We start from the raw sequence: 26662 nt of genomic DNA, 5'->3' as shown, positions 1-26662 counted from the left end.
GAAAGAAGTCCAGAGAAAAGGTCTGACTGGAGACTGGAGTGCGCTTACAACTGAGTAGGGTTTCCTATACCACCAGTATCTACCAGACCGAACGACAGCACAGATGTCGGTGCCACTTAAATGCCTGCGCTGCCCTCTGGTGCTCTGAAACGGATGTTACAGGCAACAGAAGCATCACTGCATGTGACGCTACTTAACATTACACTTGGCACCAGGTAACGTTAGCTTACCTTTAGCTAGTACCTGGCGTAAACACTGTTAAAATGCTAAAAGCTAAACGGTCTAGGATTCCAACACCGGGACGTTCAACAGTCTGCAGCTAAAGACACAGAGTAGACTAGCTACACTTTTTGAGACACCATGGACACTGCCGCAGTCAAAGATGTCGGAGAAACAACACCAACAGGACTAAATGGTGCATTCAAGTGCACATCGTAAACGTATGGTGCATTCAAGTGCACCTTGAGAAATGTAAGCTTGTTGTAAGTACTCTTCTGCCATCTAGTGGTTTTCTTTTTGTTGTTAACCTGCAATTGACTGGTGAAATGAGTTAGTTATTACATTATTTAAATTTGACCATATGGCCTTAGCAATAAACAAGCTGTTCTTTAATGTCACAAACTGCCGTATTATCTTGTTTGTTAAAGGTTCAGGCACTATTTTAAAAGTATCGTTTTAGCACCAGTATCAGACAAAACCCAAACCATACCCAACCCTACAACTGATAGTCCACATCGTATCAGTGCAGTGCTGAAACAGTTTGCAGAACTTTTGTGGGCTCTTGCTGTCAACTTGGTTTTACTTGGACATTAATCCTGCCATGGAAGCTCACGTATAAACCAGGCTCCAATCTGTGGGGATTCTTCAACAAGGATAGAAGAGTATAGAATAGAGTAGTCTGACATGGGGTGACAATCGATGGCCTCTGCAACAGGACTACCCGTCACTTGTCTGAACTCTGTGGGCACTGAGGTTAAAGCAGCATTCCCCTTGGAACAGACTGAGTGGCATTGATGGCAAGGAGGGTCCCAACCTCCCCTGACAGACACATCTCATCGTGGATGCCATCTTGCCCTCTCCCTGCCATGGCACAATGCAGACACTATGAGAATGAGACTACATTATACTGACACCAGGCAGTTGACATACTAATCCAAGAACTTAAAGGACTACAGGGACCATTGATTTTCTATTCTTGGTAAAAGGCAAGAAGCCAGCCATCACTCCACTCCGACCAGGGATGCTAATGGACTTTTTAAAATGTTGCCACGGTGATCCCCTGGAGCCATTCTGTTTTTGCCATTGCAAGGCCTTTGAAATATACCGAAATCCCCAGCTCCTTTATCTGACATGTTTTTATTCAACAGCCCAGCTTAGATGTCTCTCCTGTGTCAAGTGTTTATACACAGCATCTGTCTGGTCAGTGACTGGCAACACTGGAAATCTGCACTCTGACTTTGATTTTAAAGAATGAACATAGAGTGACAAATAATGGTATAAAGCTACCCGCACTGTTTGTACCTGTGGATTTAGAAGTTTTAGTCTTCCATTTTGGGTGGCGCAGTTACCATTTATTAGGGGTGGGAATCACCAGAGGCCTCACGATACGATATCATCACGATACTTATGTCACAATACAATATTATTGCGATTTTAAACATATTGCAATATTCCTCGAGTTATATTGCAATTTATTACCTTTTTTCCAACTTCAAATTTTTCCCTATTTCAAAATATGTCCCCAAAAGGAAACTTAGTCAACGTCTGTTTTATGAAAAAAGATAAATTTCTCTGTTTGTTCATCTCACTTTAATTGTATTGCTCCAAAATGGGATTGTCGAGCAGACAAACTGACCAACACATATATATAATAACAGATCGATACTTGGTGTATCTGTATCAATACAGTATTGCCACGGAAAATATTGCAATACTATGCTGGATCGATTTTTTTTTTTTTTTTCTACCATTTATTAATGTCAAACCTTTGAACTTTCTTACACACAAGTAATGGATGTTTTTAGCGCCTCTTTTATATGAAGTATACAAAAATATTAGTTGAAATCACCATCGGAACCCACAGAAAAGGTTTGAAGCGGTGTTTTGAAGGACATTTTAATTTTTATTAGAGGTAGCAGTCAAGGTAGCAAGGTAAAAAGTTATTTTCCTAAATGTTGAACTTGTATCATTTCAGTGTACTATCAACTAGGCTGCATGTCTTGATAAGCTGTAGTAATCTTTAAAAAAAGCTTTTACTGTAAGGGCGTTCTTAATCAGAGCTAGCTTGTAACTACACTAGAATGTACTCCTTTGTGCCAGATGTAACACTCGTCTGAAAACTAGCCCATACAATTCACCTTTGTGTCCTGTGGGGCTTGGTCTCTCAATTACTGCCCAATGCTCCTTGATCCCAATACCAATTTGCCACGACGGCGTCTACATGGTTAGCCATTGGAAATCTAATTAGCAAAGTTTTTCCTGTCTGAGAGGGTTGAGTGCAGAGTTGAAATGACTGCTGGGTAAAGAAAAGAACTGCTCCAAAAAAAGACAAAAGTGTATTCCGCTGATATTTCTTTAGGAAAGACTATTGATGGTCAATAGTCACTCACTACTGAGGTGCATCCCTCAGGAAATATTGTTTGAATGTCAGCTATGATTGTTTGTGCAGAGTCAACTCCAGGAAGGATGTGAGCGCTGAAAGAAACACAGCTCTATGCGCATGAGGATGTGCTGTGTGATTCGTGTCATGGGACTGCAGTGAGTTTGGTGGTCTGATGAACCTTCCAAAAGAAGTTTAGAGAGGAACAATATGGCTCAGGCCTCAACAATGAAGTGTTTGTCTCACCATGCCCCGTTCATATCATGTGTTGTTGTTGTTCTTCCTGTCACATTAAAATTCCCATGTGGTTGTTTTGACAACAACCAAAATCATCAGGCAAGTTCTTATTTACTGGTCTGACAAACCAATGAAAGCCAGGCAACTTGACACCCTGTCATTACTTCCTCATGCTAATGGAAATTACATTTTTAGTCATCAGATTTTTATGCTATTATAATATGTGCAGCTGTAAAAAGTGAGCTTTTCATGTCTCTTGTGATTATAAAGCAGGTTGAGGAGATATATAAATACTGTGAAAGTATGAAAACAATCAATCCACAGAGAAATGCACACAGCCCATAGTCAGAAACTGTGCCTTTTAAACGAGTGGTCAGGACGTCTGCACGGTTGTGTCACAACTATACTATAAATAGGTAGAAAGTGCCACTACATTGCCGTTACTGTCATTCCCCGACTGCAATGATGGCGCCGAGACTCGCAGAGAGCGCAGATGCGGAAGACCCGGAAACGCTGACCCATCAGAGCAGGCTGGGCTTTTCCAGGAGGGGGCTTAAAGAGACAGGGTTTTACACAGAAGGTGAATACAGGTATATTCAGACAGACAGTATGAGAAATATAAAGAGTTTTTTGAACATTAAAGCATGTTAACATGTTCTAGTAGAAACCCAAAATACAAGTATTAACCTGAAAATGAGCATGATGTTGGACCTTTAAAGGTTTCTGTAACGATAGCTTTACAACACAGCAAGAAATACTATTTGTTGTCGGAGCAGGTCATTGGAAGTATAAAGGGTGTCATGGAGACACTGATGTAACCTGATGTTTCTATAAGCACCACCGCAGTACTTCATTTGTTGATTTGTGTGAATTATATAACATCACACCCTTCCAGTATATTATACAACCAGGGTCTGTATTCTTTTGTCCCGTTTTCTTTCTTAGTGAATGCTGTCTCTGTTGCTTTTTCTATAATTGCTTATATCTTGTATATAATTACTACTTATATTGCCTAGCTTAGGAAGCTGTTTTTTTTTTACCGCCTGCTTAGAGCAGAGGCTAACGTGGCTAATTGTTACTGAAGTTATCCAGGAGTCAAGGGATGCGCTCGCTCATTATTCTGGCCACTGTGTACCACAAATATGTCAGTGGAGGATAGTGGGGCTTAAACATTTTCACAGCCAAGGGGCTGAGAGATATCCAAGTGCACAGAGGTGTGAGGTGAGAGGTACACTCTATTCTGTGGCTATCAAAGCGAGTGGATTAGCCTCACCGCCACTGAAGTACTGGTGAGGTCAGGGAATATTAGAGGGTGATTCTGTATTAGGATTTTGCTCCGCTGTTTAGTTGTGTGCATCAGGTGTTGGCAGAAAATAAACGTCCTGACAGTCGACAGGTGCATACTGTGCAATGCAGTTGATTTGAGGAAAAAAATTTAGTTTAGGATTTTTTTGGGGCCGTTTTTCCTGGCCAAGCGGGGACTGTAGAACATATTAACTTGCAAGAGTTAATGTTTTAATTCAAATGACTCCCTGGCCTCCATGCCAACCAATAAAGACCAAGATTCTCTTCTTATTAAAGTCTCATTTTTACATTAATGCAATTGAAGGCCTTGAGACTCCAAACTTCTCTGTGGATACATCTTATCAAACCGCAGCTGAGCTCGGTTAGCTAATCCAAATGAATGTCAGATAATCAATGGAATCCCAGCGTCCCGGAAACCCCTTTCCCCCAAAGAGACCCAACTGCCAATGTCTCCCAGATGGCTTAACAAGTCCAGTTCATTAAAAACAAAATGATCCGGGCACCCCCGTCCAAACCCTAGAACACAGAGAGCAAACACGAGATCAGATAATCAGTGGCTTATTTCCCTTCGACAGCTGTCAGCTCATCAGCCGTCCACTCCCCCCTCAGATTGCACAGAAAGTCATTAACTGATTAGACTTTGTGTTAGGTTAAATTAAGAAGGTTCAGAATTCCAGAGGGGAGATGCTTTGTTGACACATTTGCATGGGAGGTAAACATGGGAGCTTGAGGACGGCAGGTGTGTGTGTCTACTTTGTGTTGAAAAGGTCAAATGGTGATATGCAGCCCTTTTTACTCCAGTTGTTTTCTCAGGACAATGTCAGAGCTGGAACATACCGGATCAGAGCCCTAACCTTTAATATGGGCATCGTTACATTTTTGTCAAATCACTCAGCTGTTTGTTGCATATTTTAGCCTAATATTAAACGTCAACGTTTTGCTGAATATAGTCGTTTATGTCCAGCAGGTCTCTAAAATATAGCAAACTAGTGTGGCATTTCATCTGATAAAATAAGCCAAACTTTTTGCATATATTTTGAATGCCATCTTTACACAACTAATTAACTTGTGTAAATAATATTATGATTTAAGGTAGGCTGAATTGTATGAGCAAATAAAGAAAACAAAGAATCTGAAGGAGCATTCAGTGCCACCGTTCAATACGCCATACAATACTAGAACAACTTTTATAGTCAGTTTACACTGAAATTAATTTTGCGTCCTTAAGGAATTGACGCTCAAGAAATGTTCAGACATTGAACATACACTTACATAACACTTTTCATACTTACAAAACCCATTCAGTCATGACAAATAAACCTATCACATTATATCCTCTGGATTCAGATCTCCGATGGCAGCACACTACTACACTCCGTTTAAATGGAGGGACTCTAAATGGCCTTTTGGAGGGCGATTTCATGTCCCTTGTTAGTACATTAATCACTACACACCAACTTGTAAGCAAGTCTGATGTCACATGTAGTGTGACTAACAAACTACAGTACATATGGAACAGAAATGTACTGTATGCCGTGTATTTCAGGTGCAAGACTGAACCATTTTTGCAACAGGATTCATTGATGTGGATTTTTTTGTATTACTTATTTACTGCCATAGAATCCTCAAACATAGATTATGAATTTATAAATCTGTCTGTAAAGTGACTTGAGTATGTCAATATTTTGGAAATAATTCCAGTCTTGCTCTGAAGGATTATATCCTGACACAGCATTTCTCTCCTTTTGTTGGACTTGTTGACTGAGGGCTCATTAGTTTGTTTATACATGATCACAGACCTCTTGCTGAGCCAACTCCCTTTTAGACTGGTTCCCCTTTGGAAAATGGAGGACCATGACAGTTCAGACTAACCTGTTCGACAGCCACTGGCAGCCAACGCAGGTTGTTTTTGTGTATTATGTTGTGTCAGTGACTACGTGTGTCTGTTCAATGTGCTGCTTACTGATGTTGCAATGAAAGGGCAATCAATTCTTTAATCCTAAATCTAATATAGCCTGCAGTTCATCAGTGTAATTGAACTCTGTTCTTTTTAAATGCCCACATTATTTTTTAAATTATAAAGCAGGTTGAGGTGCTTTCTAAATGCTGTGACAGTATCAAAACGCTCAATCCACAGAGAAATGCACACAGCCTGTATTCAGAAACTGCCTTTTAAACAAGTCGTCAGGATTTCTGTACGGTTGTGATGTCACAACTATGCTCTATATAGGTACAGTAAAAAGTGCCGCTAAAGTGCTGTCACAGTCATTCTCTGGCTGCAGTGGCAATGCTGTAGGCCCAGAAACTCACAGACTGTGCTTTTTCGGGAGGGGGGCTTAAAGAGACGGGCGCTAAAACGGAGCCTTTCAGACAGAGGGTGAATACAGGTATATTCAGACAGACAGTTTAATAAAAATATATATATTTTTTTACATTAAAGCATACAAGTATGAACCTGAAAATGAGCATAATATGGGACCTTTTAAAGCAGTAAAGTGTCTTCATGGTGTGTTTTGCTTGTAGTAGAAGTCAGCTTGAGTTTCAGTGTATATGAGTGGTCTTGCATAATCTCTTGTATTCACTGTGGTTGTTTTGCATGCATCATCATCACACTCTGCTGGCTGCCTTCCTTTAGCTAAGCACCCAGGTTGTCATTAAATGATCTCTGCCTTCCTTCCTCACAAGGATTTAATGCTCCCTCTGTGTGCCGCTTATGTTTTTTAGATGGCTGTGTTTGGGACTCGTTGTATGCCATTTAACAGCGGTTTTGTTTTTGCATGACCAAAGTTCTTACAGTCCTTTTGGTCTGCCCTGAATGTTTTTTGACATTTTAATGGCTTATTTCTCATGGATTTGTCTCTTGCAGTGATATCACTAAAACATAATCTTTTTCTCTTTCAAATGGCTGTCCTCCCCGGCAGGAAAAAAAAAACATCCAAATCATGGCATATGATGCTAATCCATCAGGTATATTGTCCTCATATATCGCCTAAGGCAGGCCACTCAAGCCGTTGTAATAAATAAAGTAAACACAAGCAGACACCCGCCCACTCGCCTCGATTTATTGCGTTGTGATCATCGCTTGACCTCATTGCTAAATGCAGCTTTCTGTCCTGCATTTAAATGAAGCAGACTATTATCAATATTGATGACAGTTCATGTCTCTGTTGACTTAATTTTCTGCTCCCACTTAAAGCCATGTGGCCCACGTCTCATTGCCAAGCGACACCGTGCATAAATTTGGGAAGGCTTGTAGGACACATTGCCCTAAATAAGTTGGCGGTAAGCACAGGTCATCGCAGTTCGAAGTTTGTTTCGACAAATCCCTCTGCCACCCATCTGTCACTGTCTCTTCCCTCAGATATCAAACAGATGTGGAAATTAGCATTTGTGCACAATCGCAGCCTTGTGCACAACAACTAGAGATGCTAATTATTCACACGTAGACACTCAACGCCAACTTTCGCCTTAACTTTATTTTTGTCAAACCATTAGTTTAAAATGGTAATTTGTGACTTTACATCAACGCAGGTGGATGAGGTTGCAACATTTGTGTGCATTCTTAACCCATGGATTTCTGCACTTCCTTGAATGAAAAGAACCAGCGATATTTATCCCATGTCTGCACGCTGTGTATTTTGATGCAGATAAAACGGGTAATATATTAAATATGGAATATTATAATAACATTATTCAATCTTTTTTAAATGGCACATTTTGATTGGTGGACTGTGATATTTGAATTCCTTCTAGCTTTTATTTTTACCGTTTTCATTTTTTTTTACTTTTTTCTATTTTATTATACATTTCTTCTTATACTTTGTATAACAAATGTATTTTGGAGTTGCAGCTTAATGTGTCAATCCATGTTTTGATATCCCATATACATATGTTATTTTATTATTTCATCCTTGAATGTCTAAACTGCTTATTATCTTAAGGATCATGGAGAGTTGTAACCGATCCCAGCGTGGCTACTGTAGGTAGTGTACATCTTGGACAGGTCTCCATTATATCACATACAGACCCTTAACGGGAGTAATTAATGCTGCCGTCAGGGCTTGGGGGCGGGGCGGGAGTGTGGAGCGTGGTGTTCTCCTCGGTGTAATTGTGCCAAGTCACCTGTGAAAGACTTTGGTTGGCAGTAAATGAGGCAGTTGTCCCGGTGGTCAGGGCCCCGGCAGCCTGCCTCCTCTCCTGGTAGCTTCCCTCCCTGTGGCTGTTTCTCTCTCTGACTCCATCCACGTTTTTTGTGTGTGTCTGCACTCTCACAATCTCTGCGCTTCAGTGGACACTCAATCACATCGCCGCATTGACATAAGGCATTGCATGCTAATATGAACTTAGCTGCCACGTTTAAACATTGCTGCTAACATTGTTCAATCAAAGTTTTTTTTTTTTTTTTTTACTTTTATATACTAGCCCAATGTTATTTAAGCGTCAGGAGTGCTTTAATGTACTCCAAGCTCTAGCAGCCATGGTTGAATCACTGAGGTGCATATGCTAACCCTGATAACCTTGGGTCTCGTTGTAGGTGGGAGGTGAATCTGCTGTGGGCCATGTGTTTCTGCTGAGGTCTCATCTTCTGCCAAAATGAGGCTGACGCCTGGCTCGCCTCGACCCGTCCTGCCGGCCATCCTGGCTCTCACTTTGGCCGCCTTCTTACCTCAGCTGTCCTCAGGAGCCACGCCATTCCCCCAAGACCTGGAACCAATCAGCATCGTGGGCAGAGAATGTAAGTTCAAAATCGGTTGTGTTGCTATGGTGATCCCAGTTGCAGGAGTAGATGTAAAAGTAAAGCAAGGGTCCCTGAGACGACATATCATCACTTGGGAACACTGCTTAGAGCAGTGGATGGTTTTTTTTAGGCCGTGTTCGCAGCAAGCAAATTTGCAGAGGTTTACACTGCTGCTGGAATATTTATTCCGTTTGTTTTGTCGGCTTTGTGTGAATATGGCCATTTTAACTCAGTACAAGAAACAAAACCAGCAGCATGCATTTGTCAGTCAAACCTGAGGTACAGTTTGTAAGTAAGGAAGGTCTAATGCTAAACTGTATCTTGTTTGCAAGATCTTATGATAGAAGAAGAAGGACTTGACATATCATTGCTACTTTTAGCTACATCTAAACTAACGATGCAGCAAACCTTTTTACATTGGTTTGGGCCAAAGGAAACAAGCTGTACGTGTGACTTTAAAGTGCTCATATTATGCTCATTTTCAGGTTCATAATTGTATTTAGAGGTTAAACCAGAATGGGTTTAATTTTCAACAAATACCATATTTTTGTTGTTACTGCACATTGCTGCAGCTCCTCTTTTCACCCTGTGTGTTGAGCTCTCTGTTTTAGCCTTTAAAGTGAGGCATCTCACTTCTGTTCTATCTTTGTTGGGAGTCACACATGCACAGTAGTTAGGTAAGAACTACTAGCCAGTCAGAAGCAGAGTATGACGGCGTGCCACGCTAGCAGCTAGGCGAGCATTATAATGTGTGTTACAAAGTGACGCACGTTTGTCACGGAAGTAAAGGCTGGACTACAGTAGAGCTGTTTGGAGCAGTTTGTGAACAGTGTTTTCTGTTGGAGATGGTAAGTCCCTTTGGGGTGGACTTTGGGCTTTTTCACTTTGTAAACCTATAACATGCTCAAAAATGATACATAACACAATAAAAAGGGGAAAAAGCCAAAAAGCATAATATGAGCATTTTAAGCTACGGTTGGTAACTTTTATGAAAAAATACTTTGTCATATTTGCTCAAACTGTCACTATATCCTGACCCGTACTACATGAATCAGATTATCTGTAAAAAAAAAAATCACATTCCCCTGGCTCCTCCTGGCGCCCCTAATGGCAGAAGGAAAACAACCAATCAGAGCCGAGAAGTGTCTTACACAGTGTCAATGACTGCTCCGATCAAACTGTAAAACTAGCAGCGCTGATAAAAAAAAAAAAATCTATTATTTTACTGCATTGCGTATATTTCGCCTAAAGGTTTTTCAGAAACATATTTTAGTGTTCTGTGCATCTGTAAAATGAGAAAGTTTGCTCCGACCGGTAGGCGGTGCTTGGTTTTGACTCAATCACAAACTTTCTGTGAAAAACACCTCCAATATTGACATGTACCACATTAAGGTAAATATTGGCTAAATCGCATACTTAACATTTTCACTCATGTGAAACCAAAACATCAATAACAAATGTTGTTGTTAATTTGGACAAACAGGAATTTAGTAAAACAATCACAATACAATTACAGTGACAGTCCATAAAGGCTAATGTTGAATTATTGCACAGTCCATTATGTGACTGCAGCTTTCAGCACCAGCCGTTAAGATAAGACTTTGACTGAGGAGGATCTTGGACGTGTGTGACGCTCTCAAGACACTGCTTCATCGGACCAGCCTGGGTACTCATCAATGGCACCCAATCACTGGGGAGGTCCACAGAAGAGGTCCTGGCTGCTAAATGTAATGGCCCATAATTGATTTAAGAGGTGGCTGAAACTATGGCCCACACACTGTAATTGATCTATCTGGAAGAGAGTAACGCAACCATTAGCAGAAATAGCTGCCCTAATAGTGCTATATGTGGAGCTCCATCCCAGGTGTAATGAGAGCAATTTATCACCTCTGGTTCCAGCAGGTGACAGCGTGGCACAAGGTCCCGCACAACTATGCGAGACGTCAGTTATGAATTGTAGTACTTCACGAGGCCGAAGTCTATGAAATCATACCTGAGTCACTACTTCTTTCGGAAAGTGGACAGGCGACTCTCCTCAGCATCTCGTCTTTTTTTGTGATGAACTGCGTGCGGAGTATGTTTAAGGCAAGAAAAGATATTATACTGGAGCTGCTTCTAGAAAAAGCCACTGCCATAGTTTTATCTTACAAGTATTCACTCTTTTCCCCAGAATTTGATTCTCAGCTGGATGCATATGCCTCATAAACCACGTTCTGATGATTGATGTCAAACAGTGTATCATGGAGGGCAAAGTTATAAAGTATATCATACGTTTTGGTCGCAACTAAGGACTGTATTAGACAATTTTACTTGCATGAACTTTTGATTTAGACCATAATAGGACACTAAAACTCTGACGCCAAAACTCTACAACACTATTTTGGGAGGTCCGTCTCATCTACTCTGTGGTAATTGAAAGTAATTGGTTTTGAATGATTCCACTTTTTAGAACCATGTCATAATAAATACATGAAAATGGTATACAGTTTGACTGTTCCCTTTAGAGACTGTTTATTATGTAGCTTCTTATGTCAATTTAGGGCTGGGCGATATCAGATATCACGATATCCTTGACCAAATACCTCTATCGATGTTGTGGCGATATTCTAGGGTTGACTATTGGTGCTTTAACAAAATATCTTCACACTTAGATTTTAGATAAATAATCATCAGTAATGTGGACATAATGTCTAAGTGGGGAAAAGGCAAATAATAGAACAGTCTGGTAAGTTCAGAAAAGTACATCACTTTACTGTAATGCAGCCTTTAAAACCAGGAAAAGACAACACTTATGTCATATCAGGATATTACCATATCCAAAAATCTAAGACGATATCTAGTCTCATATCACAATATCGATATAATATTGATATATTGCCCAGCCCTGTCAATTAATGTCGCTGTAACCCTAACACATATGCACATAGGGGCTGCATTGTTGTAGGTTTTGTGCTACTAGTAAAAGGGATAAGATTAATTTAGTCTTGCTTTGCCAGTAGAGCTGGTCAATATATCCATATTATATCGATATCGTGATATGAGACTAGATATCGTCTTATATTTTGGATATCGTAATGTGGCATAAGTGTTGTCTTTTCCTGGTTTTAAAGGCTGCATTACAGTAAAGTGATGTCATTTTCTGAACTTACCAGACTGTTGTAACTGTTCTATTATTTGCCTTTACCCACTTAGTCATTATATCCACATTACTGATGATTATTTATCAAAAATCTCATTGTGTAAATATTATGTGAAAGTACCAATAGTCAACACTACAATATCGTTGCGGTATCGACATCGAGGTATTTGGTCAAAAATATCGTGATATTTGATTTTCTCCACATCGCCCAGCCCTATTTGCCAGACCTTCCTCCACAGCGCTGCAGAGGAGGTCTGGCGAGTCCACACAGCATTCCCGGATGGGAGAAAAAAGTGCTCTGGTTTTTGGCATTCCATTAAACCAATCAAAATGGTCTTGGGCGGCGCTAAGCACTGCACCGAGCCCCGGTGCCACTGGGAAATAGCCTCGGGAAGGAACTTGTTTTGGTGGAACGTGTATGTTCAAAAGTTGTTTTTAGTCGTGCAACAGAAAACTCAGATTGGACAGATAGTCTAGCTAGCTGTCTGGATTTACCCTGCAGAGATCTGAGGAGAAGTTAACCATAGTCCTCAGAAATCCACCAGAGTTTAGAATGCCAAAACAAAGAAAGCGGAAGGTAACAGACATCCGGTCGAAAAAAAGGACATACTGCGGAATTTCCAACAGGGAAGTCCCGGAAGTGAATATAGACTAGATGAAATATGATCCAGGAAGTCCAGTTTAAGTAATACATCCATTAGTTTTACACCTTATGAGATGCCAGGGTACAATACTATGAGAAGGTGATGGACAACTTTGGAAATGTATCAAGGTGGTAAGAATTTAATTTCTATCTGGACCAATTTCAAGATAAACAGTATAATTTGGCCAAGGTGCTCGATGACATTGCATTAAGGGCTGTGGCGATTGCTTGCGGGGTCCGCGGCGCCTATGGAACGCAGTGCAGACGCGGCCGGTGGAAAATAGGGGCAAGAATTTGTCCTGAGTCGACAACTGAGAAGAGAACTTCCCTAAAAAAAATAAATAAATAAATAAAAAATTGGGAGTTCCTCTCCTCCTCCTTGATGGTGCCTCTGACTCCATGTAGCTAAAATTGAACGCCTATCTTTTTTTTGTCCATGACTAGCTAGCTAGCCAGTGACTAGTGATAACCATTAATATTATGGCTTGTTCATCTCAAGTAGTCTACCAGTATATTCTAATCAAAGATACGGGCAGTCTTGTGTGCATTCGAAACATAAATACAGGCATGACAAGAATGCCAATTTAATAAAAAAAAAAAAAGTACAGGTATTTTTTGGACTTGAGTTCTGAGCCATGAGTTTAGGAATTGCTTCTGTACTAGGAAGATAGGTTATTACCTATTTTTGAAGTTAAGATAGGTTAAGTAGTTGGGATGCTTTTCTGTAATGAGGCCTTTGGTTTGACTCAGCCTGTGGCCAGCATCGTACATGATTTTTCAGATGGAGTGATCCTACACAACTCTGGGCGCTATCACCTGCTCTTGGAGTTTGCGGTGCCCCAGCTGCCCCCCAAGCTTTAGAGGATGTGAAAGTGCTGAAGAGTAATTAGAAAATCCTCATTTGCCAGGGGGAGGATAGCGGGGCGGGCCGCTGGGAGTCTCTTCACCAGACAGCACAGCAAGGTCCAGCGCCCAGCCAGACATTAGGCATTTCAATCTTTAAACAGTCGATTCGAGACCAGCGGTTAGGGGGACATACGGCTCCCTGTAGAGAGACTAATTTCCGATTTGTGGTGTATTTCTAGCGGGGATTGCTAATTCAGCAGCAGCCCAGGTCAGATGGGAGGCTGGAGGGCACTTAATACAGTACTTTACAGATCCAGAGCACCGTGGCCTTGAGCTGAATCTTTGCTTGGTTGTAAAAAACAATAAATGAAAATAAAAAAGAGGAGACAGCAGGGGTGGTTTCTGTGATGTGAAAGACAGCCTGGTGTCGGTATTGAACAGGGTAATTTTATTTCTCCCTGGGGCATCCTTCTTTTCCTAATCGAACATTTGCAAAGCATGTCCAGCTACTGACTGGCTGTCATTCTGTTATTTAAGTACTGGACACTGTCTCCCATTGTTGAAATTAATATTTCCCTCCAGTGACTTAGCCTGCCGGAGTAGAAAAGGGCAAGAAATAATTACAAAACAGAAGAGGAAGAAGGAAAAATGAAAATCAGCCGTAGTGCAACATAGAGTTGGCATTACTGTATATCCTTCTCTTTCTCTTTGCAACACTTCCCCCAGATCACCTTATCTCACAGTTGTTATGGTGCTGCACACACATACCTCTTTGTTATGTGTGAATACACCTGATTTCCATTGAATGGTATATTTGACGTATCCTGCCTGCAGTAACGGATATTTTATATTTTTGTCTTTTTTTCACCATGTGGTGTTACTTATCATAAAAGGTTTTTCAGGGGGTTACATTGCATTCATGACTGACCTCCGAGACAGTTGAGTGCTATTTAACTGCGGGTTGACCGGACAGACAGATGTTTCCATTGAGATGGTTCTTATTTTTTTGGTTTCCTTGTCCTCACTTGGCACAGTCCCCAAGCATGTCAGTTAAGAAATGCTTACCAGGAGCCGTTTATTTAAATCAGACTGACTTCTTTGACACGAAAAGCTAATTTGCAACTTTGTATGCCATTTTCTCCCGTGCTCATCCACCTACACAAGTGCACATTAGCATACAGCCTATGCTCAGGATCTTTGGCACAATACACCAAATTGTAATCTTGGTTTAGTGTTTCTTAAACTGCATAGGTGTGATATTTTTCCAAGCTGCTGATTTGTTTTGGATAAATGTTAAGCCATTGTTGTCCTGTCTCTTTACAAATCTGAAACTAACAAACCTAGCTACTTTTAAAAGCACTGACATATGACAGCTAAGACTGAATTTCATGTTTTAAAAAGCCAGCCTTGCGTTGGTGAACAGTTCTCATTGAACTGAAGTCAGGTTTGACCCCTGTCTTTCATTCCCAGTTCTGAAAACGATGTTTTTAAAAAGACCTCAAAGGGACGAAATATGTCTGTGTCGTGTTTTGGAACCTTTGCTGAGAAGCTTGGCCGGTGTTTGCTGTTATGAGTTTTTGAACATTTTCTTTTTCTCTCCATCTCTTTACCCACGCAGCCTCCTACCTCTATCCCAGCTTCCAGGGACTCATGTCGGACAATGACACCGTCCGCCTGGGCCTGGACTTCCAGAGGATGCTGAGGATCAACCGCATGCTCTACATCGCTGCCCGGTCAGTCATCACCACTCACCTGCTAGTTTACCATTACAAATTAGGGATTATTTTTAAAAATATTGAATATTTGCCGATACCAAATCCCGATACCATACGTGTTTTTGCCTAGATAATAGAGCTGCACACCGTTTTTTAGTTTACAAAAATAACTAAGTTAACAAAGTAACTGAAAGATGTCTTCAGTTTAAGATTCAAGATTAATCCCACAACAGGGAAATTCCCACTGACAGTGCAGCTAGCGTTTTTGTAAAACTCGCATATAAAACAACTACTATTTAGAATGGTGTAGAATTAACTGACGTAAAGGATTGGAGTGAGGTGATCAGGGTGACTGCGATCCCTGATTATTTGAAAAATGCCCATATCGGCTCCGATCCGATCGGGACATCCCAATTACAAATACTCTGATGTGGCTTTGTTTACATTCTTTACTGAGGGTGGAAATCGGACTGGGATGTTAAAAAGGAGCATACTTTTAGCTGTCAGTACAAAATATTTTTCTTTCTCAACCTCATACACAAATGCATTAAACTGTACACTATCTGCAAATCGAATCATGTGAATACATATGCATGGTGGCACAAAGGCTCCAGCAGTTTTTCTAGAGCATTTCTCAGCCTAATTGCGCGTTGCTCCCCTCTCGATCAAGATGCTGTAGGTTAATTATATAAAAAGTACGAGGTTGCCGCTCCTCTACCTATTTTCCATTGTGCAAACTAAATTCTGCCACAGTCTTTGGCTCGGTCTCAAACTGCAGAGCTCTCACTGCCAAGAAGATTACTAATGTACCTAAATGGACTTAATATTTTCCACAGCTGCATAACACAAAGTGCGTGCCTCGCTTCACAAGTGATTCATATGGGTTGTGTCGCTAGTGGGGAAACCTTTGGTGTTGGAAAACTTTTTCTGAAGTTGAAAAGCCAATAAACTTTGCCTGTTAATCCACCTTCCTCCCTCAGTTCACCTTCAATCAGTCCTATTGAAGCATTTTTTTGGAAAGCAGGTTTTGGTGAAGTGGTTGGATCAGAGGCTTATGGAGCTTTGCATTCAAGAAGTGTCAGGGCTGACAAATACAGCATGTGGAGATGGCCCCTAATAACGGCGTCTTGACTCTCTGTCTCTTGCAGGGACCATGTGTTTGCCATCAATCTCGCCACTTCATCTGAGCAGATAATCCCACAGCAGGTAGGAAAGTCTGTCCACATTCAAAGTCACCTCTGTTTCATTGTTTAATATTTGGGTCCAACATTCTGTTAAAATGTGTGTGGGTCAATATTCATGTATTTCCCGATCAATATTTGATGCGTTGCATTTTTGTGCCATCTGTAGGGCTGTGACGGTATAGTTTTTTTTTCGTACTGCAGTAAAGAAGCAACGTATCACCGCAAAATGGCAGTTAACCGCAACCATAACAGGCTTCATGTGATGTCAATACTGCCGGTAAAGTGAAGGATATATTAAAATAGGTTTTAGGATTCTGTGGCAATTTAATATACAATATGAGAAAAAAAATCTTTCCCATAACTGGGCCATAATTCAATATGATAATTTATCGTGATTCAGTGGAAACATATCGTGATGAAATCATATATCAAAACATCGTGATATACAATAACGTTGTCTGAATTGATAATGCCAAGCACGTACTAACTCAATTTTCTTAGAAAATCTGTTTTTGAGTGAATATCATTTGAACAATTAGCTGGAAAAATATCTCTATAATTTCACTTGAAACCGTTGACCACATTTTTGATGATTATTTATCTAAAATCTCATTGTAAAAAATATTTTGTGAAAGTACCAACTGTCAACCCTACAATATCGTCGCGATATCGATATATTTGGTCAAGAATATCGGGATACCTGATTTTCTCCATATCATCCAGACCTAACTGAAGCTGGGGTTTTGATAGTCAATTGTGATATTTTGCATGATATATCTTAAGACTAGTTCTTGTTTTTCTGCACTACTTCACTTTAACATGACAATCTCTCGTGTGTATGTTTGTATCTCATTATTTTCCTTTCTACCCTTGCCTGACTTTTCATCCAAGTATCAAGCAATCTTTCTTCAGACATATATCCAATACAAGTGGAGCCGGGCTCTTGTGGCTTTTGAAGTGCCGTGCTCCTTCCTATCTGAATCTCATTTGTCAAACATGATTGCACTTAAATAAAAGCCCTCCGAGGCCTGGACTTTTGTTTGCTTGTATATTAGATTAGCACTAAACGTGGATATTCATTCCGCTAAGGCCACCACTCTATCTGTCAGGGAGATCTAAACTATTGATTTGGGTATCGACTGTGGCATAAAGAAATGGGAACTTTTGAGCAGCACCATTTCAGTCCATCTTTTTTCAGTTATGTTATATGAGAACTTAGATATTGAATGTTTGTTTATGACGCATTTTTGTTTAGCCATTTACCTCTGCTGCCTCCAGTGTGACAGCACGAACTGAGTGGGAAATTATTGAAGACTGTACCCAGATTCTGCTTCTTACCGCCTCATATTTCTCTGACTGACTAATCAACATAAAAACTAGGTGTGTCTTCTTCATCACAGATCCATCCCTTTGCTCGGGCTCATTTTTAACCAGCTCTTCATTTTTCACACTGGGCACTCCTTCTTATTCTCCCCTTCACTGATCTCCCCAGGCTTGGGTGGCCATAAGTAATTATTAGTAAACCAAATGGAGCGTGGACAAGACCGGGTTTATTACCATAATGCTGACCCCTACTGAATCGTATCGGATCTTCACAAAGTCACGCCAGAGACGTTCCATGCATGGACCTGGAGGGCAGAGTGCTGGCTTTAAAGCCAGAGACGGCAACGAGTTGTGTACTGCTCAGAAAATGATTGATATGTTAGTCCTCATTATTGATTAATATATAATATAATTAATATATAATAATAATATTTTGTAGATAGATTTTCTTGTTTGTTTTTTTTACCAAAAATGAATCAAACCGTCAAAAGATGTGCATCATCATATATCCTCTAACATCAATAAGGCTGGCAATATTCTATGTTTTCTTATTGTTGATAAATCTCTTACCATAACCAACCTACCAACGAGTGTAGCCACCGTTGGCAATGGTTGACACGCTCCTTCATTACCACGATCACAGCCACTGTAGTTTAGTTTGAGTCATCCCACATACGCTGTCCGCTGAAAAAAGTCCCTAATAAATGCACTATTTACTCCTGTTTGAATAAGCTTTACTAAAAACTGCAGTGTATGCAGTGGAAATGAACAATGTTGGCTCGAAGGTGTAAAGCAGGAAGCATTTCACAATTAAGATGTGTGTCTCTTCTTCATCAGGTGCTAGTTTCCCTGTGTCCCCAGCAGTTAGATTGCATTTCTGGTTTGACTGCTGGACTGAAAGCTATTCGATAAAAAGGGAATAGCAGCTCCGAGAACAAGGGGCCTGTAAGGACAAATTGTTTTTCAGGCACTTATGGTCCAAGATGAGTGACCCCTCGGCTCTAGTAAGGCCTCAAAATGTAATATACCACAGGGTGGCTTATTGCCAGGTTGTAGTTGAGAACACCTTGAGACAAATTTAAGACCCTAACAGCCAAAAAGAGAGAGAGAGAAAGAAATGTACAAGTGTCTCAAGTTGTGCATCTTAGGCATAGGTCTTGGATGGTATCTATTTTTTTTGTGTGACAAGTTGTCTAGTTCCATTTTTTTCTTTAATTTGGTGGGATACATGGATGCATACTGTACAATAATTGACAAAAGAATGATGTGGAACTAAAACAGAAGTGTACACAACCGTCTGGTATTTTTGAGCTCTGAGAAAATTCTGGTCAGTAAATTATCGGACAATTGAAAGGATCACATTAAACCTTCAACTAGGCAGAGCTTGTTAACAAGTTGATGGATCTGTTTTCCATTACAGCCCAGTGTGTGTGTGTGTGTGTGTGTGTGTGTGTGTGTGTGTGTGTGTGTGTGTGTGTGTGTGTGTGTGTGTGTGTGTGTGTGTGTGTGTGTGTGTGTGTGTGTGTGTGTGTGTGTGTGTGTGTGTGTGTTCGTTCGTTCATGGGGTCCAAAAACCGGTAGTCCAGTATACTTGTGGGGTCCCGACAGCTTTGTGGGGCCAAAATGCTGGACCGCACAACTTTAAAGTGCTGTTTGAGGGTTAAGACTTGGTTTTAGGATTAGGGATAGAATTAGGTTAGGGTAAGGGTTAAGGTTAGGCATTTAGTTGTGATGGTTAGGGTAAGGGGCTAGGGAATGCATTATGTCAATGACGGGTTCCCACAAAGACAGTGCCACAAACCTGTGTGTCTCTGTCTGTGTGTGTGTCTGTCTCTCTGTCTGTGTGTCGACTATAAGGGGGTGGAGCTTTTGACCAGTAGATTAATTGGGGCTAATTGACTGCTCCTCATGTAGACAGTGAAGCAATGCAAACATCCTTTGCAGTCTTTTGATTCCAGTGTGTTTGTTCTCACAGATCCAGACTTATTTTGCAGAGTGATTTTTATCACTGAGGAACCACAATGTTTAGCTGCCCGCTGACGAGCTGCGCAGACATTACTGATATTTGTTTGTTTTTATTCCACGACAGTTTATTGAAGTTAATGAGATTTTCATCACAGCTGTCTCGTAATAGCACTTGAACGATTGGGAGCAACAAAAGCTGGGGTGGTGAGAAACAGCTTGTCTTTGAGCTGACAGTTGGCTGTCTGTTCATTTTTCAGAAACTGACTTGGAAGACGAAGGATGTGGAGAAGTGCACTGTGAGAGGCAAAAACAGCGTGAGTATTATCTTCCAGACACATCTTCCTCTCTCTCTCTCTCTCTCTGTTTTTGCCTTTTCATTTCTCACTCCTTTCGCTCTCTTTCTTTGCCTCTGCCATCGTTTTCTGCACGGTGAAGATTTGTAACGAGCAACGGCGTGCAGGTAGCTTATCAGAATCAGTGGCACAACCATCAGTGGAGAACAGACTGGGGTTTTTGGTAAAGCATTTTCCTCCCCAGAGCTTCAGCGAAACCACAACAATCAGCGTGTGTGTGTGTGTGTGTGTGTGTGTGTGTGTGGTTGTGTGTTTGTTTTTGTGTGTGTGTGTGTGTGTGTGTGTGTGTGTGTGTGTGTGTGTGTGTGTGTGTGTGTGTGTGTGTGTGTGTGTGTGTGTGTGTGTGTGTGTGTGTGTGTGTGTGTGTGTGTGTGTGTGTGTGTGTGTGTGTGTGTGTGTGTGTGTGGCACTCTCTCTACCAGCTGCGAGTCCTGCTTTGATTCTGTCGTTGGTGTGCCAGTAGCCAACATGGACCTGGTCCCTATTGCACAGTAACATCAAGCTGTTTTCCACCTGACAGGATGAATGTTACAACTATATCAAAGTGCTGGTGCCACGTAATGACGAGACGCTTTTCGCCTGCGGCACCAACGCCTTCAACCCCACCTGCCGTAACTATAAGGTAAGCTGCGTGCTGCCTCCTGGCCTCAATTACAGATAAGAGGTCACGTTACAGTACTGCTGATATGAGATGTGTGTGGTTGTGTGCTGTTGCAGTTGTACCCCCATTATTTGAGTTGCTAATGGAAACGACAAACGGCAATCTAAACTCGTAAGACGTTAGCGCCTCGGTGGCTTTTTGTGAAAGTGTCATTATCAGGGATATCATGTCATAAACACACTTAAACACAGGTCACAGAGGCTCACACAGAGCAGATGTTTTACACATCTGTGAAAACCGCAAAATGCTGCATAAAGTCAGTGTTACACACTCAGACTGGGGCACATGCATCACAAGACATGCAACCCTCAGGGGGGTGAAATCTGATATAATTACTAATATTAGATAGATAGATAGATAGATAGATAGATAGATAGATAAGAGCTATATATATATATTTATTTATTTTGGGAGGATGGATAGTTTACAGTTGTGCAATAAACTTTACAAAAAATAACATTTAAAGCTAAAGTGTGCAACTATTTTATATTAATGAATGTCCGTTGCATTCAAGCCATTGCCAAATGAGTTGCTACAAAGCTAATTAAGCCTAGTAGCTCCACACAACTCTCTCTGTAGTTCTCAGTATGGCTGTGTTCAGAAACTGGTGCTGTCAAAGGCTTGCGTCATGTGGACAGTGTCGTTGTCATTACTTAGAATACTTCAAGGGGTCGACAGAAACTACACACTATAGCTTTAAAGCATATACAGTAGGACATTTGAACAGTAACTTTTACTTTAGGTAGTATTCATCATTAGAGAGAACCATGAATAAAAACACTAGTAAAATGGATAAAATGTTACTTGAGCTAAGAAAAAGTAAGGTCACATAAACAAATGATTTAAAAGACTCTAACTGCAGTGCAATTTAGTGTTGCACATGTACGGATACACTGAAACTGATACGGTCCATCTGTGATGGGCTATTAGAGCCCGAACAATAGATAAAATACTGTTAACACCAGTTGGAAAAAGGACATCTGCTATGAAAAAACACCTACACAAACACTGCTACAAGGACTGGTCATACCAGGTTGAATGCAGCATTTGTCAGCTGTAAAAGAAGTCTGGCAGCCAGTGCTTCAATATGTGTTTTCAATGATGATACAACAAACAGCTGTGAGTTCAAACTGCAGCCGCACAAGTGAAATTGACTGGAAAATAATTTAAATGTATAAAAAGGGACGGTGTGAACAATCAAGTCAGACGTGGAGTAGACACAAAGCAGCCCTCCAAACAATCCGAGCACATACTGCTCACTGTGCATGGTTCCGTATTTGTCTTTCACGTGGCCAGGTGACTTCAAACGCTTCATGTTGGTGGAATAATATGTTGGCTCAACAAGGCGGAGATGAAATCTGTTGACAGAACACAAGATTTGCTGATGAAAGCAACAATACAACCGCTTCTTTCACTCCCCTGAAACAACGATGCAGAGGGAGGAGATGAAATGAGGGGAAGAAAGTAAGAAGCAGCAAGACGAGGGGGAAAAGAGAGCCGGGTCAAGAGACAAATCTGAGCCAGTAGACGAGTCTCTGGGCTGCACCTCGTCTCCGTGGTAATTCCGTCGTTCCAGTGATAAACACCAGCGCTGAGAGCCGGCGGCCAAGTGAAGACATTATACTTCAGTGAAGGCACAGATAAGTTTTTTGCAAAAAGCAAAAGTTGAATAAAGCCCAACGTGACATTGCGGCGGAGCCTCAGAGGTGACATCACGGGTTTGGACTGTGATTCACAGCAGGCCATTAGAGGAGGAGGAGGAGGAGGAGGAGGAGGAAGTACAAGTCGTACTGCACAGGCTGTAAATCTAACCGTGTGGGGGAGACTGAAATCCAAAGGGGCGCTGAATAACTCAGACTTTACATTTTACTGGGTTTTTTTCTCAGTGCGCTGACCTGTGAACTAACAGAGTGGTCTACATCAAGGAGTCGGGGGCATGTTCCTCCTGTAACTTCATATTAGGTGTCCAGCAAACTTACAAAATCATTTTTAAGCTTTACAAAGTGAAAGGGGATTAACGGAGCAAAATACAAAAAAATAGCAGAATAAAAATGTGACAGTATAGATGTTATGTAAGTTTGTATTGTTGGCACTCAATACCTCAATAACCTCTGAATCTATTATGTAAAGTGAGTAAGTTTTGTCCGTGACATGAATAAACTTGTCGTAACCATCACCGTAACTAATGCAACGTTTTTCATTTAATTCCACCAACAACAACTAAACAGTTATGCATAAAGCCCATTTATTACTAAATTTAAATGGAAGCAATTAAATGTTCACAAGATAAAACATCAATACAGGAAAAAAAACACATAATTTAGGAACAAAGCTAATGAAAGGAAATGGCATTTAAAAGCAAATTAAACAACAATGAATAAATAACATTAAATACGCTCTGTGACAACTCATAGCAGTTATGCCGCCTAGTTATGGCTGCTAAGCTGTGATTGGACAACCATTGTTTGGGGGAGGAGTTTAGTGGATTGGTCAAATTAACCAAAAGTGAAATGTTTGATCATCATATTGAATCATTACCCTGAATAGTCTGGGGGCTTATGAACAAAATACTGCATCTCCATAGACGGATAGTACCTGGAAAGTATTTTTCCAGAATCAAATGATGTCTCTGGTATCATAAATCACTAAATCACTAAACACCTCCACAAATTCTTTCTCTCTCAGTCTCTGTGACCCCCCCCCCAGCTGTGTGTGTCCATCCCCCCCTCCCCTCGGCTTTTTCCCTAGCCTGGAAAATAAGAGTGCAAGAGATGACTATCCAGACAGCTGGGGAGAGAGGGAGGAAGTGTAAATCATATCAGGGAATCTGTCTCTGGGACTCCACTGAAAAACTGTGGAGGACAAGGGGATTGAGTGAGGGGTGTGTGTGTGTGTGTGTGTCTTTTTGTGTGTGTGTGTGTGTGTGTGTGTCTTTGTGTGTGTGTCTGTTTTTGTGTGTATGTTGGTCAAATACATGAATGGATGCCCATCCATGTCCGCTTCTCTGACCAGACTGCTGAGACAGCTGGTCCGTAGACAACAGAGAGGCTGTCTTCAACATGCGTTTGCGATACAACAAAACCTTGACGCATCAAATCCATCTGTCTTCATCTGCTCGTTGGGTTAACGATCCTGCAGTCACCACGCAGCTTTGTTGAATCCTCAGTTCTCTCTGACTTCTAAGGTCTGTGTTTTTCTGTGATTAACAAACCGCCGTTTCACTTCAAATCATTTCACTCTGCAGGTGGGACGTCTGGTCACTGCTGTGGATTTCTAATCACATTTAAAACCAAATTTAATTTATTTGAAGAGAACAAATCTTGTGATTACTGATTAGAGACTGAATGATACTCTTGTTTACTTCTATTTATATGGTCACAGTCCTGCTGATATTATTTCTATGATAGATGGATAGATAGATAGATAGATAGATAGATAGATAGATAGATAGATAGATAGATAGATAGATATCGATATATCTATCTATCTATCCTGATTAGTTGTAGAATGCAATTACCGGTAGCCTCCATGAACCTTGTCCGTATTGGCATTTGTCAAAGACAACAGCCAACATAAAAAAACCATGACAAAAAAATCATAATAGATTTATTGATCAGAACATTTACTTGTAAAAGCCAAACTGGAACACAAATTAAAGTCTTCTGCCACTTGTGATTATAGTCACGTTTCTGTGAAAATCACTTGTCACCAAATCTAACAAACCAAAAGCTCAACTTTGATGCCCTACAGGAGGATCCAATAAAAAGCAGCAAAGAATACAATGCATCCCACCAACAACACAAACTAGTGACTCAGTCAGAACAATAAAATGCCTTCACAGACGTGATAAGTAGGGCAGAGCTGTTGCATTGGATTGCATCTGAAGTTTTTTTGTAAGGTTGTCTTGGGGCATTTATGCAGAGTTCACGTGGCAAAGCGCTGTAAGGTTCTGGATCGCTCATTGTCTCCTCCACTGGATAATTGTATTGTCACGTGTCCACAGAGCAGCCATTAACCCTCTTGTCCTACTTGGAAATAAAAATCCAATTAATCCATGTCTACGCTGACATTTTCAGAAGTAGACAGTGGCTCTTATGGCAGACGGAGATGGTTCGAAAAAATGGAATCTGACACTATTTAAGACATAATGCATTATTTAATAATCAAGCTATAGGCCCATATATGTAGATAACGTAACAAGTATTAAATCAAGAACAGTTAAAACAGCTGGTAAGAGGCTTAGTTAGTTGTTGTTGTGCAAATTGTAAAATCCTGAGACAAATTACAAACCCCAAATCACAGTTTTTACACCGAAAAGGGGTGTTTATAAACTCCCAAAAAGTCAAGCTCTAGCTCTGTTGTGCCAGAATTAGCTTTAAGCAAATTTAATACTAAATACTAAACAAACAGGACAAGACACATAAAAAAATGATGTGCAGCAGTACATTTTGTACACAATACAAACTAGAACGGCACTCGGAGAGCGCAGAACTCTGCCATACCATGCCCTATCTCACAGTGTTACGAAGGTGAAAAAATAATTTGTGTGTCCGCCCCGTGATTTGGATTCGCTCCTCTGGATTCTTGGCCCATGCTTCACCCTTTCAACCTGAAAATCGGGTCAGTAGTGGTTCCGCAATCGTGCTGACAGACCAACAAACCAAACCAAGAATAACAATGTTGATCATCTCTTTTTGATATAATCTACTGTATAAAAGTTCCATTAATTTGATTTTTTTTTTTATAGCCCTGATGAGGTTGTGTAAGTATTACCATTATGATGTCCACTCTGTTTGATCTTTGTATTCCGGGTTTGCAGCGAAGGTACACTATGAGGTCTGAAACAGAATAACAATAGAGCACCAATGCTTGTTGCTAAGGAGGCGACACAGCATCACGTAAACCAGGCCATGTGTTAATGTACTGTTAAAGGGGTGTGTGTGTCTGTCTGTCTGTCTGTCTGTCTGTCTGTCTGTCTGTCAGTCTTGTTGCTACAGAGGGTGTTGAATCTGCTGCGCACATACACACCGCTGGGTTTTGCTTATTGCTGTACCTGAGGTTTACAACCTTGTTAACAGCGTGGCGGAAAATAGCAGCTAAATATCTGCGGCTGAGCGATAAACTGTCCTCTCAGCTCGTGACAGCAGGACCTCCAACTTCACACACTTCTTTTATGGGCCTGGCCCACATACAATACATCAAATAAAACTAATCTTTATGGTGCATGTGTTGCCTTTCGTAATCACAGATTGAATTGTTGCATTCAGCCACAATTCCCACTGCATTAGAGACCTTTGTTTGTTGATCAATTTTGCATCCCGGGCAACCTCGTGGGTTTTACGAGTGTAAACCGTAATGCTGTTTTCATGTTGTCACTCTGTCTTTTATAGCCGATTCTTCTATTGGGTCAGCTTTACAGTTCAGTAGATGGCCTTATAAAGTATTCCTTTGTCGCTGTGTCCTCTCTGACCTAGATGTCCACGCTGGAGCAGGAAGGGGAGGAGGTGGTGGGACAGGCTCGATGCCCCTTTGAGTCCCGCCAGTCCAACGTCGGCCTTTTTGCAGGTGAGTAAGGCCAGTGGCTGTAGAGCACGTATGTCAAACTCAAGGCCCACGGGTCAAATGCGGCCCCTCGCATATTTTGATCTGGCCCAAATATCAACTTAGGTTTACAATCAATTTTAGCCGTCCTAGTTGTGTGCCAAATCATAAAGACGGGAAAGCTGTTTTCAAACTGCAATCACGCAACACTCAAAACTGAATTTAGCTGATTTGCCGACTTTGAAACTCAGAAATTCCAACAGATCCAGAGAGTTTACATATTCAAGCCTGTGGTTAAGTTTTTGAAATGTAATCAGAACGATTGTTTTGCTTGATTTGCTGAATTCTGTGATGGCTGAGGAACTTTGTTCCTGACTTTTTGTAGGGCTTTATGTCAACCAAACTTTAAGTGA

The 26662-nt window shown here is 40.9% G+C and overlaps 1 protein-coding gene across 7 annotated transcripts in view; it reads left to right on the top strand.

Annotated features, from left to right (window-relative positions):
* The window catches only part of sema6e (sema domain, transmembrane domain (TM), and cytoplasmic domain, (semaphorin) 6E), a 164326-nt gene that overhangs the window by 84498 nt on the left and 53166 nt on the right, over window positions 1-26662 (top strand). For all 7 annotated transcript variants that reach the window (XM_039805603.1, XM_039805608.1, XM_039805607.1 and 4 more), the window contains 6 exons: window positions 8676-8876; window positions 15126-15240; window positions 16371-16428; window positions 19952-20008; window positions 20568-20669; window positions 26183-26273. In XM_039805603.1, coding sequence (XP_039661537.1) covers window positions 8735-8876; window positions 15126-15240; window positions 16371-16428; window positions 19952-20008; window positions 20568-20669; window positions 26183-26273 — 565 coding nt within the window. In that variant the 5' untranslated portion in view covers window positions 8676-8734. The remainder of the gene's footprint in view (window positions 1-8675; window positions 8877-15125; window positions 15241-16370; window positions 16429-19951; window positions 20009-20567; window positions 20670-26182; window positions 26274-26662) is intronic.

Source organism: Perca fluviatilis, chromosome 7 (genome assembly GCF_010015445.1).
Source record: "Perca fluviatilis chromosome 7, GENO_Pfluv_1.0, whole genome shotgun sequence".
Lineage (NCBI taxonomy): Eukaryota > Metazoa > Chordata > Actinopteri > Perciformes > Percidae > Perca > Perca fluviatilis.
Note: the sequence above shows the minus strand (reverse complement) of the source record. Positions and strands in the feature narration are given on the sequence as shown.